Source organism: Electrophorus electricus, chromosome 19 (assembly GCF_041902795.1).
Source record: "Electrophorus electricus isolate QZ-2024a chromosome 19, ASM4190279v1, whole genome shotgun sequence".
Lineage (NCBI taxonomy): Eukaryota > Metazoa > Chordata > Actinopteri > Gymnotiformes > Gymnotidae > Electrophorus > Electrophorus electricus.
In genome coordinates, this window is record NC_137515.1 from 556,937 (window position 1) to 572,358 (window position 15,422).

The 15,422-nt window shown below is 50.6% G+C and overlaps 1 protein-coding gene across 3 annotated transcripts in view; it reads left to right on the forward strand.

Annotated features, from left to right (window-relative positions):
* grk3 (G protein-coupled receptor kinase 3) overlaps positions 1-13,867 on the forward strand; it is a 69,389-nt gene extending 55,522 nt beyond the window's left edge. For all 3 annotated transcript variants that reach the window (XM_035535533.2, XM_081702287.1, XM_035535534.2), the window contains 10 exons: positions 3,785-3,879; positions 4,457-4,564; positions 5,059-5,125; positions 6,299-6,399; positions 6,718-6,784; positions 7,042-7,137; positions 7,786-7,948; positions 8,625-8,761; positions 9,983-10,096; positions 10,210-13,867. In XM_035535533.2, the coding sequence (XP_035391426.1) occupies positions 3,785-3,879; positions 4,457-4,564; positions 5,059-5,125; positions 6,299-6,399; positions 6,718-6,784; positions 7,042-7,137; positions 7,786-7,948; positions 8,625-8,761; positions 9,983-10,096; positions 10,210-10,371 (1,110 nt within the window). In that variant the 3' untranslated portion in view covers positions 10,372-13,867. The remainder of the gene's footprint in view (positions 1-3,784; positions 3,880-4,456; positions 4,565-5,058; positions 5,126-6,298; positions 6,400-6,717; positions 6,785-7,041; positions 7,138-7,785; positions 7,949-8,624; positions 8,762-9,982; positions 10,097-10,209) is intronic.
* The last annotated feature ends 1,555 nt before the right edge of the window (positions 13,868-15,422 follow it).

Consider the following 15,422-nt stretch of genomic DNA (forward strand, 5'->3'; position numbering starts at 1 on the left):
AGATGGGTTGGGGAGGAGCTAGGAGATGGACGGAGAGATGGGGGAGAGATAGGAGATGGAGGGGAGAGATATGGGGGAGATGGAGGGAGAGATGGGAGAGGTGGGGGGGAGGAGACGGAGGGGGTAGATGGGGGAGAGATAGGAGATGGAGGGGAGAGAGTATGGGGGAGATGGAGGGAGAGATGGGAGAAGATGGGGAGAGGAGGGGGAGAGATGGGTGGGGGGAGATGGGTTGGGGAGAGATAGGAGCTAGACGGAGAGATATGGGGTGGAGGAGGAGGGGAGAGTGGGAGAGGAGGGGGAGATGGGTGGGGGGGAGATGGGTTGGGGAGAGATAGGAGCTGGACGGAGGATATGGGGGAGAGGAGGAGGGGAGAGATGCGGGAGATGGGTTGGGGAGAGATAGGAGATGGACGGAGAGATGGGGGAGAGATAGGAGCTGGACGGAGAGATATGGGGGAGAGGAGGAGGGGAGAGATGGGGGAGATGGGTTGGGGAGAGATAGGAGATGGACAGAGAGATGGGGGAGAGATAGGAGATGGAGGGATGGGAGGGGAAGATCGGAGAGGGGGAGAGAGGAGGGGGAGAGATGGGAGGGGGGAGATGGGGGAGAGATAGGAGATGGAGGGAGAGATATGGGGAGAGGAGGAGGGGAGAGATGGGAGAGGAGGGGGAGAGATGGGTGGGGGGGAGATGGGTTGGGGAGAGATAGGAGCTGGACGGAGAGATATGGGGGAGAGGAGGAGGGGAGAGATGCGGGAGATGGGTTGGGGAGAGATAGGAGATGGACGGAGAGATGGGGGAGAGATAGGAGCTGGACGGAGAGATATGGGGGAGAGGAGGAGGGGAGAGATGGGGGAGATGGGTTGGGGAGAGATAGGAGATGGACGGAGAGATGGGGGAGAGATAGGAGATGGAGGGAGAGATATGGGGGAGATGGAGGGAGAGATGGGAGAGGTGGGGGGGAGGAGACGGAGGGGGTAGATGGGGGAGAGATAGGAGATGGAGGGAGAGATATGGGGGAGATGGAGGGAGAGATGGGAGAAGATGGGGAGAGGAGGGGGAGAGATGGGTGGGGGGAGATGGGTTGGGGAGAGATAGGAGCTAGACGGAGAGATATGGGGAGAGGAGGAGGGGAGAGATGGGAGAGGAGGGGGAGAGATGGGTGGGGGGGAGATGGGTTGGGGAGAGATAGGAGCTGGACGGAGAGATATGGGGGAGAGGAGGAGGGGAGAGATGCGGGAGATGGGTTGGGGAGAGATAGGAGATGGACGGAGAGATGGGGGAGAGATAGGAGCTGGACGGAGAGATATGGGGGAGAGGAGGAGGGGAGAGATGGGGGAGATGGGTTGGGGAGAGATAGGAGATGGACAGAGAGATGGGGGAGAGATAGGAGATGGAGGGATGGGAGGGGAAGATCGGAGAGGGGGAGAGAGGAGGGGGAGAGATGGGAGGGGGGAGATGGGGGAGAGATAGGAGATGGAGGGAGAGATATGGGGGAGATGGAGGGAGAGATGGGAGAAGATGGGGAGAGGAGGGGGAGAGATGGGTGGGGGGGAGATGGGTTGGGGAGAGATAGGAGCTGGACGGAGAGATATGGGGGAGAGGAGGAGGGGAGAGATGCGGGAGATGGGTTGGGGAGAGATAGGAGATGGACGGAGAGATGGGGGAGAGATAGGAGCTGGACGGAGAGATATGGGGGAGAGGAAGAGGGGAGAGATGGGGGAGATGGGTTGGGGAGAGATAGGAGATGGACGGAGAGATGGGGGAGAGATAGGAGATGGAGGGATGGGAGGGGAAGAGCGGAGAGGGGGAGAGAGGAGGGGGAGAGATGGGAGGGGGGATGGGAGATTAGGGAGAGATGGGTGGGGGGGATAGGAGGGTGGGATGGGAGGGGGAGAGATGGGTGGGGGGGAGAGATGGGTGGGGGGAGAGAGGAGGGGGATGGGAGATTGGGGAGAGATGGGTGGGGGGATAGGAGGGCGGGATGGGAGGGGAAGAGCGGAGAGGGGGAGAGATGGGTGGGGGGAGAGAGGAGGGGGATGGGAGATTGGGGAGAGATGGGTGGGGGGATAGGAGGGCGGGATGGGAGGGGAAGAGCGGAGAGGGGGAGAGATGGGTGGGGGGAGAGAGGAGGGGGATGGGAGATTGGGGAGAGATGGGTGGGGGGATAGGAGGGCGGGATGGGAGATTGGGGAGAGATGGGTGGGGGGATAGGGTGGCGGGATGGGAGGGGAAGAGCGGAGAGGGGGAGAGAGGAGGGGGAGAGATGGGAGGGGGGATGGGAGATTAGGGAGAGATGGGTGGGGGGGATAGGAGGGTGGGATGAGAGGGGGAGAGATGGGTGGGGGAGAGAGGGGGAGAGATGGGTGGGGGAGAGAGGAGGGGGGATGGGAGATTGGGGAGAGATGGGTGGGGGGGATGGGAGATTGGGGAGAGATGGGTGGGGGGATAGGAGGGCGGGATGGGAGGGGAAGAGCGGAGAGGGGGAGAGATGGGTGGGGGGAGAGAGGAGGGGGATGGGAGATTGGGGAGAGATGGGTGGGGGGATAGGAGGGCGGGATGGGAGGGGAAGAGCGGAGAGGGGGAGAGAGGGGGAGAGATGGGTGGGGGAGAGAGGGGGAGAGATGGGTGGGGGGGATGGGAGATTGGGGAGAGATGGGTGGGGGGATAGGAGGGCGGGATGGGAGGGGAAGAGCGGAGAGGGGGAGAGAGGAGGGGGAGAGATGGGAGGGGGGATGGGAGATTAGGGAGAGATGGGTGGGGGGGATGGGAGGGTGGGATGGGAGGGGAAGAGAGGAGAGGGGGAGAGAGGGGGAGAGATGGGTGGGGGAGAGAGGGGGAGAGATGGGTGGGGGAGAGAGGGGGAGAGATGGGAGATTGGGGAGAGATGGGTGGGGGGGATGGGAGATTGGGGAGAGATGGGTGGGGGGATAGGAGGGCGGGATGGGAGGGGAAGAGCGGAGAGGGGGAGAGAGGAGGGGGAGAGATGGGAGGGGGGATGGGAGATTAGGGAGAGATGGGTGGGGGGGATGGGAGGGGGAGAGAGGGGGAGAGATGGGTGGGGGAGAGAGGGGGAGAGATGGGTGGGGGAGAGAGGAGGGGGGATGGGAGATTAGGGAGAGATGGGTGGGGGGGATAGGAGGGTGGGATGGAGAGGGGAAGAGAGGAGAGGGGGAGAGAGGGGGAGAGATGGGTGGGGGAGAGAGGAGGGGGGATGGGAGATTGGGGAGAGATGGGTGGGGGGATAGGAGGGCGGGATGGGAGGGGAAGAGCGGAGAGGGGGAGAGATGGGAGGGGGGATGGGAGATTAGGGAGAAATGGGTGGGGGGGATAGGAGGGTGGGATGGAGAGGGGGAGAGATGGGAGGGGGGATGGGAGATTGGGGAGAGATGGGTGGGGGGATAGGAGGGCGGGATGGGAGGGGAAGAGAGGAGAGGGAGAGAGGGGGAGAGATGGGTGGGGGAGAGAGGAGGGGGGATGGGAGATTGGGGAGAGATGGGTGGGTGGGATGGAGAGGGGGAGAGATGGGTGGGGGGGGATAGGAGGGGGGAAGAGAGAGAGAGAACCGGGAGATAGAGAATGGGGGAGATATGGGGGGAGAGAGAATGGGTGAGTTGGAGGGAGATGAAAAATGGATGAATGGGTGGGCATGTGGGTACATATGTGTATACAATATGTGAGGTTTGGCATATACAATAGCCATCCTGATGAAAGTGGTGTGTCTGTACTTCAGACTCTGTCCAGCTGTGTCTCTGATCTCACCTCTCATGTTCCCTCCCAGCCTGCAAACATCCTCTTAGATGAGCACGGCCACGTCCGCATCTCGGACCTGGGCTTGGCTTGTGACTTCTCCAAGAAAAAACCACATGCCAGCGTGTGAGTACCCTCTGTTTGTCTTCCTCGTCCAGCGTGTGTGAACCTGCCATTTGTCTTCCTCACACTCAGCATCTGCCTTGTAGCTGAGAGCGTTCAGATCCTGAGAGTGATGCCCAGCGGTCAGACGGCACCTCGCCTGCCTCTCCTTACGTAATGAAGGCTCTGCTCTGAGGCAGCTCAACGTTGCTCTGTGTGGGTGGGTGTGTGTGTGGATACTGATAAATTGTCTGAGTGCTGTTCTGGAGGCTTGTTTCCGGGGTTCAGCTGTGTCCCTCACTGCTCTTTCTGCCTCTGGGCCAATGCTGGTGCCGGGTTCCCCACGTTCAATTGGCTTCACGCCGTAGGAAACAAATAGATCAGGTTGGATGGAAGCGATCGATCCACTGTGTAAAATCAAAGCCCTTTTATTTGTGCGTTTGAGTCGTGTCCAGGTGGTGTTAATGTGCCGTTCAGGTTGGCGCAGCTCAGGTCCTACTCTCTGAACGAAAGCAAGCCTCATCCAGTGTCCATGTGGACCATTTCGCCTGCGCTGGGGACCAAGTCGTGCTGGGAAGTCAGCATTGTGCTGCTTTTGCAGGGGGACCCATGGCTACATGGCACCGGAGGTCCTGCAGAAGGGAACCGCGTACGACAGCAGCGCTGACTGGTTCTCCCTCGGCTGCATGCTGTTCAAACTTCTGCGCGGGTGAGAAATTTTACCCTGTATCTGCCTGTCTGTGTGAGCGCGAGTGTGCGACCGCGTGAGTGTGTGAGGGCTATCCTCTCCGTTCCATTCTGTCACACACACACACACACACACACACACACACACACACACACACACACACACACACCTGTTTGATGTGGAGAGTAAATTTGAAATGCCAGGGGTCGCAACCCAGGAGGTCAGCTCACAGACATCACAGAGGCATGAAGGAAGCATGGGGCCTGCCTCAGACAGTTACACTCGTACAGAGAGGCAGAGGTAGATAGTGGAAGCGAGGGGGCAGGCTGACGTGGTTCTCCATTCATGTGCGTTTGAAAATTTCAAAGCAACGGAAGACCAGGGTCACAGCAGCTAGGGATGACTTCACTAGAAAACATCTTCACTACCCATAATCCTGTACAGCTAAACCCCCCCCCCCCATCGCAACACACCTCACGCCCCACTAACATGAACTTTGACTCCTGTCCTCTCAGACACAGTCCATTCCGGCAGCACAAGACCAAAGATAAACACGAGATTGACCGTATGACTCTCACTATGGTAAGCCGTGAAACCACACCCCTTTTTCCTTTACTTCTTTCTTTTTCTCTTTGACCTTTTTGCATGTGTCTGCATACAAATGTGCCATGATGAGTTCAGTTTACTTTATATAGCAAAGTGACACAAGCACACTCTTGCCTTGTATTGAGGTGTCCAATTTAAAGACTGATAACACTGCTGCTTTCCAGTGAAAAAAGGAACCTGTCTTTTTCTGAGCACATCCATTTAAACCTCTATACACACAGAAAAGGGAAATGTGTCTGTATTTGCATCCTGCCTTTGCATTTTACAGTTTTGTTGTCAGGGACATGGTTAGCTCACCTGTGCAGGACTGCCTTAGTCCAGCGTCCTATGCCCTCAGTGAGCGGCTAACGTGAGACCAGCCTTCCGGTAGCTTTGCCAGGTTCCCACCTTGGAGGCTGAGTTAGGAAGTCAGCTCTAGTCCAGCTTCAGGGAGCTGAGCCAGATCCTACAGGACGGTTGAGTGGGTGGAGCCCAGCTGTGTGCTCCAAGATTCCTGCTACACCCACTTCTAAATGAGCCCCTCCAACCCTCTGAGGGGGAGAGTGCAGACGCCTCCATCACTGTGCTTTAGCAGTCATGCGGTGCAGGGGCTTGAGCACATGATCATTGTTTTTGGTCATGATGTTGGGGTGGAAATTGTGTCCAGAGGCATCGTGATCTCCCACTGGGCCTGTCCTACTGCTTTAACATTTCACTTACACAACTACTCTCCCATCGGAGCGCAGCATGTGAACTGTGATACGATAGTGCCGACTGGATGTGTCATCTACAAGACTGCCAAATGTCAGAACACAGTGGATTTCAACCAGTGTGGCATGGGGCAATATTTTGTGATTGGGCAAACGTGGATGGCATTTTTGATATATAAAGGAGGTTGCAAAGGGGACTATATCTCTGGAATTGAATAACAGAATATAATGGAGCGAGTGTTCCCTGAATGTTTCCCATAGGGTGCTGTAACTTGGTGTTCCATCACCTCTGATGACCTTGATAACTGGCTAGTGAAGAAATAAAAGCTATTACACTACTTAATATTTCTACTGAAATGGGGTTTTTTTTTTTTAACAATGATCACAGAAGGGCCCGTTATTCTGAGCCCATTCAGTGTAATTGGGCCTAACACAATGTGGCATGCTCCTCTTGTTCCAGAATGTGGAGTTGCCAGACTCGTTCTCTCCAGAGCTGAAGGCTCTTTTGGAAGGTCTGTTACAGCGAGACGTGGCCAAGAGGCTTGGTTGCCAGGGCAGCGGGTAGGTTCCCCCCTCAGCCCAACCCCCAGCCTTTTCTCCCCCGACCAGCCGTCATAACGATGGATCAGAACCGCCAGGTGGTCAGGGATGCTGCTCACCGTGTCACACTACCTGCCACTCTCTGCTCAGGCCAGGCGTGTATTTGTCCTTCAGTGGAGATTTGTTCCACCTGAACTGATGGAAAATGCTTGTGCTTACAGCCACTCTAGTGAGAATTGTGTTGTGAAGGTGGTCGTTGACTGAAGCACTGCCACCTGCTGGTTAGAGGTGGTGGTGTCTCACAGGTTTCATTTTTCTCCTCCATGACATCTCATATAGCGCTTCAGAGGTGAAGGAACATTTGTTCTTCAAAGGAATCGACTGGCAGCAGGTCTATCTCCAGAAGGTAAGCCCACAAACGTCCACAGCGGCTGGTGTTGCCATTTAGACGTGTGCTACGCATGGTCTGTTTTTATTTATGATGTCAAACACGAAATTATGTGCAATATTTTTTTCATTCACCACATCAAAAAGAACCAGTTTTTATTTTCACTAGTATGAATGTATTTCAGTAGAATATTGTGTTTTTTAATTACTATTGTGTAGAGCTGCACAGTTCTAGAAGTGTGTGTAAGCACATCCCTCTGTGGTGTTTGGTTTCAGTATTCGCCGCCTCTCATCCCACCCCGGGGAGAGGTCAATGCAGCCGACGCCTTTGACATTGGCTCCTTCGACGAGGAGGACACCAAAGGCATAAAGGTGCAGCCTCGGACCCCCCACCAGACAAGACCTCAATGTCAAAGTGGCTGCCTCCCTGTTGTGAAACTCTTTCCTGTTGATTCAGAACTTTACCTTTATGGCTAGAATTAACCTTCCAGAGTGACTTACCTCCTTTGCACTTTAAGTGGAGCATTGGTGAGGTTCAGGCTCTAGTTGTGGCCAAGCTTGATTAGAACAACTGTGAGTTTGTCCCACTCGGCACAGGTGACGAATGTGCCTGGTGACACAGGCCTGTTTGCTAGTGGTTGTTGCCTGTATAACCAGAGATCTGTGTTCTGAACAAGAACAAGTGGAGTCTCGCTCCTGTCTCACACCATCTCAGCCACACACACTAAAAATTGAAATGCGTCTGGAGATGTTTGTTACACTTCACTTGTGCACTGGGTTCTTCAGGTGTAGTCACACTCGAAGATCGCTGCTGAAGAAAAGTCTCAGATGGACGTGTCCAAAACCACCTGCTTATATCACACACACTCGCTTTGTGCTCACGCTCGCTCTTTCCCTCTCTCTCTCTCTCTCTCTCTCTCTCTCTCTCTCTCTCTCTCTCTCTCTCTCTTCCTCCGTGTGTGTGTGTGTGTGTGGGTGTGGGTGTGTGTGTGTGTGCTGTGCCGTCTCCCCGACCTGTAGCTGCTAGACAGTGACCAGGAGCTGTATAAGAACTTCCCCCTGGTGATCTCGGAGCGCTGGCAGCAGGAGGTGGCAGAGACGGTGTACGAGGCTGTGAACAATGACACCGACAAGAATGAGCTGAGGAAGAGAGCCAAGAACAAACAGCAGGGTCATGAGGAGGGTGAGCGGACTACACGCACGCGTGCGCACATTCTTTTTTTTTTTTTGTGTTTATATCATGTATTTTAGCCATTCCAGACATGTTCTTGGTTGTGTAGTAGTAGTAGTAGTAGTAGTAGTAGTAGGATTTGCTCTCTGCTCAGTCAGTGTTTCTCATAAACATCTGGTTATTTGGCTCAGTCAGTAGGTCACTGTGCCAGTGCTCAAACTCTGCAGCTCTTCCGAGTCCAAATTTAGTTTCTTCCCAGTAAGTAAAATGTGAAGTTTTCTAGCTGCATTAAGAACCGTGACCAAACGCACGACGGCAGCTGGAGGTGGAAGGCAAGAATGGGACGCAGGGGAGCATCACATGACTACTGCTGTGATGTCTGAAAGAGTCTTCTGACACTAGAACTGATGTCCAGACCCAGGGACAAACTCAGTCCTGTTAAAGGCTAATTATACAATCTGAGCCTACGCAAACACCAGAATTGTTTCTCTTTAAACTCATGTTTTGGGTTTTGTCTTTGTATATTTTTATTTTATTTGGTTTTATTGGTTGGTTTGTATTTTGCAAAAGTATTGTTTTTCGTGTCTGAGGAATTAAGTTTTCTCTCAGTGAGCTGGTCTTAGAGGAATGGGGGGTTGGGAAATCAGTTCCTGTTCTTTTATAATTCTTGTCTTAATTTCTCTGCTAGACTACGCGCTGGGGAAGGACTGTATCATGCACGGCTACATGCTGAAGCTGGGGAACCCCTTCCTGACGCAGTGGCAGCGCCGATACTTCTACCTATTCCCCAACCGTGTGGAGTGGAGAGGGGAGGGCGAGTCCAGGGTGAGGGGGGAGGGCGTCTCCATGCCTTCCGTGGCCATCACCTGTCTGTTTCCTGACCTCGCCTTGATCCAGTGGGAGAAAACGGTGGAGCGTCTTAAGAGCTAAGGCAGGGAGGTGTCGTAGAGAGGCAGATGTCTGTCCCAGAAAGCAGCTTTGGGTTGTGGGGTTGCCTTGTCCCAGAGTTCCAGTACCTCTGTAAATCAGGGCATTGTAGAAACCCATCCTCAGCCCTACTAACCTGGCCTCTCCGGCAAACCCTGCGTTACCCCTCAGGATGAGACCACTCGGTTAGACAGGAGCGTGGCACGGTGAGTTTCCCAGGAGCCAGTGGGCTTCAGGTGTGATCTGTAACAAAGCAACGGGAAGGTTTTGCCAGCTACCTGGATTTACATGACAAGCTCTCTTATGTGGAAGGAAGTAATCCACTTCTTTGTGTGTCTCTCCTCTCAGTGATTTCCAAAGAACCAAGTTGCACAGACACATCTTCTGCTCATCACTCTGTTTTTACTTCTTTGTCAGCATATAGGAAAGTTTCTCAGAGCTCATACTGAAATTCATTTTGATTGATTCACTTCACTCCCTTCATAACGATTAATGATGGCTGAACTCTTAATGTGCCAGGGTACACCCAGGCCTTTGGGACCTCCATCTGACTCATCTTCCCAGCAGCCACACATATCCCTTTAGCTGGGTGGGCAGGATCTCTGCAGTGGGCAGGGCATTTCTCCTCTGGGTCCTGTGAACTCTTGCTGTCCACTCTGATAGATGAGTGTTGGCAGCACTTGTTAGCACATTAGATGCATGTTTGAGTTTTACGCTCTGGTAGGAGTTCATTCACTGTTCTTACACCATCACATGGATAAGAATAAAACACAAAATTAAACACATGCATGCACACACCCCCAAGATCCATAAATAGTATCATATTATAATGTGTAAATGGAAATTACATCATCTCTGTGCCCACCTACTTAGTGTGTGATTTTTCCCCCTTTGTTCGTTAAATGTACTGTACTGCTGGTTAAAAACACATGGCAAGTTTTCAACTTGCACACACATGCTCACCAGCTTGGCCAGCACACCTGCAGTACCTGATGACCATATCAGTAGTTACATTAGATCCCCAAAAACGAGGAGCGGTTTATGTAAGAGTGAGTGCACACCAGGATGTGGGAGGAGTTCCCCCGAAATGACCCGCTACCTGGTCTGTGTGTCCTTCAGCAAAACCTTTTGACGATGGAGCAGATCGTGACGGTGGAGGAGACACAGATCAAAGACAAGAAGTGCATCCTGCTCCGGATTAAAGGAGGGAAGCAGTTTGTCCTGCAATGCGAGGTAGGAGCCCCTCCCCTCCCAGGCCCCTGTCTTCAGGACCATGATGTTTGTCATTTCCTGATACTGGCCTGACTGTTGCGTGACTGTTGTTCTCGTCTCGCCCGGCCCCGTAGAGCGACCCAGAGTTTGTGCAGTGGAAGAAGGAGTTGACGGAGGCATTCACCGAGGCCCAGAAACTGCTGCGCCGCGCCCCCAAAGTCATTGGGAAGAGCCGAGGCGGCGTGGTGGAGCTGTCCAAGCCGCCACTCTCACACCGCAACAGCAACGGGCTGTGAGGCTCCGCCCCGCATTGCCCGGCCTCCGTCCAGAAACTCTCTTTCGCACATGCACAGAGTTGCATTCTCTCTCTCTCTCTCTCTCTCTCTCTCATACTTACTTACGTGTATACACACACACACACACACACACACACACACACACATGCACACAGTTGTTTCCACCTCACTTCCCCCAACCACGACCACGAACCTGTTCAGTTATATAAACGTGAACCTCCACAGGGTCTGTCTGGAGAGTTCTGCTGGACCACACGCCCGCTGCACCTGCACTGTCTCTCACATACATACTTGCAACTTGACACGTCAGGGTGACTGTCACTCCATGTTAAAGAACCGATGATGTCACTGCTGAGCTTATATGTTGACTAGAACGAACACACGTGGGACAGGATGTCTGCTTTTCTGCCTTTTGTATAGACATCCTCCTCCTCTCCTCTCCCCTCCTCTCCCCTACCTGTGAAGCTCCTCCTGCTCCAGTACTTTCCCCCAGGCAGGGCCTGGCAGTAGTTCGACCCCGGTCAGGCACACGAGGACCCACGTATGTCGTGTCTGTGTCCTGTGTCCTGAACCATTCTTCCCTCTCCTGTGAACACATGGGCTGGAGTGACAGCGAACAAGACAAGTTCTCGATGTAAATACAGAGCAGGTGATGGACGTCCTGACATACAGGCGTGGTGAGCTGTGGTAGGATAGTGTCAATACCTCCACAGTGGACAACATCTTTGTCTGCCTTTGGTTCTCATTCAGAGTTGAATTGAGTTAAGAAAAGGAGATCAAATGAAAACATCTGGCGAAATGGCTTTTAAGATGCCACGTCAGTTATCTTGTCGTGGCCCTTTTAAAATAGCGAAGGCTGCTCTAAGTGGCCCATTCATTAAACATACACTGTCTGTCTCATTCTTTCTATATTGCTGACTCACAGCACAGCTGTATCGAACTAGTCTTGGAGGTTTTGTTGTCCAAAAATGGATCCTACAAATGGATACTAATGAGTGGTTTGTGGTGGTCACCCCCCCCCCCAGACTGACTCCTCCCTTTTCATGTAACGGGGGTGGTCTGCACTGAGGAGAAGCAGAGATTTGACTCGTCAGTGGTTGTACTCTTCCAGGAGTGTGATTGATTTAGGTATTCAGGCCCTTTAGAGACCAAATTTGCATCGCTGTGTGTGTGTGTGACATGTGACCAGTTTCTTAAAGGCAGATTACCCGTGCAGGTGTCTGTACGAGGCATTCCCTTATTTCTAGACTTTTGTTTGATTTTTTTTTTTTTTTTTTTTTGATTTTTTTTTCTGGAGAGATTTGCTGCTTAATAATAGGAATGAAATGGTGGAATATTGGCCACACATTCTTCCCCTCCTGCCCTCGGAACCGGTCCTACGACCCAACCCTACATCCTGAAGTGCAAAAAGTGCCAATAAAAAAAAAACGTATAAGGCACACAAGAATCTTCACAGGACACCTGCACCACTCTGGACTCTCCCCCCTGAACGGAGCAGCTCAGGTGTGTGAGGGCACTAATGCCCTGCAGGACGCCATACTCCAGCACCTCCTCTAGGAAGGGACTTCACACACAGGCTCCCTTAAAGACACTGATGTGCATGTGGTCATGTGAGCGATGGGGATGAGCAGTGCAGGAGTCCTGATCTTGACTGTATATAAGAACCAATCCTTTCTCTGTGCATCTACAGTATAATCTTCTTGAAAAATGGTTGCATATATGGGGATTTATGTCTGCCTGTCTGTGTTTGTCCCTGTGTCTCGCCTGGGTGGGGTGGGTTTGAGATGACCGCTTTCACTCGGTCAGCATGCATACCTCAGGATGAGACAAATACATCTGTGTGGAAGACCTAAAGGAGGAGCAAGGCACAGGGATCCCATCCCAGTGTCTCACCACAGACAGCTGTACACCTGATGCCCCGCATGTTTGTGTTGCCATGATCCATCTGACGGCAGACAGACTGTTAAAGACAGATGTGTTTGTGTCCTACACTGAGTGCGATCACACAGGTGATGAGAATGAGCTACATAGATGCTAGGGGGAAAACAACTTAAAATCATTTGTTGTAATGCTTGATTTCAGTATAGTTTTAATTTTTATATTATTTTGAATGTGAGAAAATGCAGATTTCTATAGATGACTTATTTTTGAAGTATATGTGCTTTTTTTGTCTGCCAGAAAAAAAGCACAGCAAAAAGTCATAAAAACAGTTTGGAAAGGGAGTTTAGCTTCTTTTTTCTGTTTGTAAATTTCAGGTTTCTCCATGCAGCAATTTTTTTAGAGTGGTTCTTGTCCATGCATTTCGAGAAGCAGCTTTGATTTGCATGTGACCCTCGGTTTTTGCAAAAATGTGCAGGTTTTGGGGTTGATCAGTTTTTGTAGCCTTTAAGTGTTTGGGAGGTGCCATCATGGAGGAAGTGGTTTTATAGCCCTTCGCGGGTTTATTTTGAAACCAAATTCGTTTGGATATTTCATTAATATCACTCCACTTTTGATGACCAGATTTCACTAGCTGACAGAAGTGTGCCAAACAACTATAAAAGAACCAATGAAGAACTTTAACTGCATGATCCTCACAGACCACAACTCACTGTCTCCATTCCCAGTGTCTCAAGGCCCAAACTGGGAACCTTATACAGGTGAACGAAGGTGACTGGAGGAAGGGTACAAAGTTGATGACCAAATGTAGGTCATCCAGTGGGCGGAGACATGGCTAGCTTCCAGTCAACCAGCAATCACTGGTACCTTCAAATTTTTACCAACTTGCCCAGTTTTCAAAGATGGTGGCACCTCCAGCAATCCCAAATATTCATGTTTTATTCAGGGGTTTTTATATTTTTATTTTAATGGTAGCGTTTCATTCACTATGTCAGTGCTTGCTTTCTTTCAAATGCTTGTGTGTCTAATCTGTAGAGGTGAATTTGTCTGGCAAACATGGATTTCAAATTTAATGAGAAAATAATGACAGCAGTGAATAGGAAAAAATAAAAATTAACAAATGTGTATATGAAATGACATGAGTTAGGTTTATTTAAAACAATGTAGAAACAAAAGATGGGACGGGATTGGGTTTGATGTAAGTTTCAAATATTTGTGGTGAAGAATCAGCTCAGATCTTGCACATAAGTTTAGATAGTGTACCTACAAGTTAGAGTCTTATTTTTGTCTGTTAATACAGGACTTTTGCTCTTTCATATTTATTGTCTGGTTGGGGAGCCCCTCTGTGCTAACCATGTAGGGTTCCTCTAGAGCACAGATGTAGAAGATTCCAGTTTACACTCCACCAGATGCTCCTCTTTTTTTTTCCCCTTCTTGTTGTTGTTGTCACAAACGCAAATACTACTGTCTGGGGTTATTGCAGTCAAATATTATTATTATTATTATTATTATTGATGCACCAAGAATGATTGATTATTTTTTCCTTCCCAGAGAAGCCTGGAACGAGTTGGGACTGCCCATTAAAAACAATTCAGAAATAAAGAGCCTTTTTGTGTTGCTTTTGTTGTGATGTTTTTCTGTTATGTTTTTTTCCTTCATTGAGGATATAGGTTAATCCACACCCATGTCTACCGATGCTCCAGCCACACGTCACCCCTCTCGACAGGCTGGGTTATGTCAGGACTCCAGGAGTGGTGGCAGGGGGAAAATGTTTTGTGTTGGTGTCTGATTTTAAACAATAGAATGTTCTGTTCCTGTACCACTGTCTGAACATTCCAACAAAAATCAGATTTAATTCAATCACAAAAACACTGCTTTGTCAGTTTTAGATACACATCTGTTTCCATGTTGAAAGGCTATCGGTTCTTTTCCAGTCAGCTCTATGTAGAGGAGAGAATTTGGGCAAAACCAGTTTCCATCCTTTATAGTGCCATTTTCCCAGTGGCTTTTAAAATGAGTGGTGCTTGTATTTATAATGATGCCCAGTCCTGTTTCTCAAATGTACTCCTACTTTGTTTTGGGTGTGCTCTTGCCCCTTGGGATTAAAAGGGGTAAAAGTGAAATCTCCCCTACAAAATAGGATGCCATTTCAAGAACCCCACGTCATTAGAAGTTGTAGATGGCTTTTATGTAAACAGACTGAGTTTTCGCCAGTGTAACGGTGTGACATGGAAATGTCTGCAGGATTGTCATGCACAAAACGGCGATAAGGATGTAACTGCTAGCTAACTGCAAAGATGTTGACATAATAGCAATTTCTTTATGATTATAAGGGTTTTATATGTTTATTAATGTAGAAAATGCTTACATTTATGGGTTTCTTTGGTCTCCTCAACTATCTTGCCATTTGTTCATAAGCCATGTTGAAAAACGTTTTGTGTTCAGAGTGCCTGATTGGAGGGCCTTGCCCTAATGTTAAACTCGACTTCTCTTAACTCCTGTGGCTCCACCCATCCCTGGATGACAACCTCATCCCTGACCGCTGTGGCTCCTCCCACCCCAGGTGCGCCTTCCTGGGGTTCCTCCCACCCCGGGTCTTCCCCTCCCTATGCTGTTGCTGCTCCTCCCCCCGGTAAATAATCGTTACTTTTTTTGCTCTTTTTTGTTTATATCGTTACTATTGTGGTGGCCGTTGTCAATTGGAGGAGTCTGAGCCCTGGTTCCTCTCAGGTGTCTTCCTCATAGCGAGTTGTCCACTGTTCCCTTGTCTTTTCTTGCTCACCGGGGCTTGGACTCGCACATCTCTAAAGCTGCTTTGGGACAGCGGCTGTTAAAAGCGCTGTGTGAGTTGGGTGACTACGGTGAAATGGATTTGAGACCAAGTCCAATTTTTTTTTGGACGTAACTAGTTTAGTGTTTTCATTTCTCTTCTCTGATAAACCTGTTACGGTCATTTTGCCACGATGTTAAACAACTAAACATTAGTTGATGGCTAGTAAGATAACCTTAGGACAACAGTGGCCTGTAGTAGGAAGGTGACCTGTAGTATTTCCGCAGGATTCCTGCTATGATCCTCCGTGTATTTGCTTTAACCTCTGTGTTTATAGTCAGTGTTGCTTATTTAAGCTTTTAATGTGGACGACAGCCATCGTGCCATTCGACCGTGTATCGCC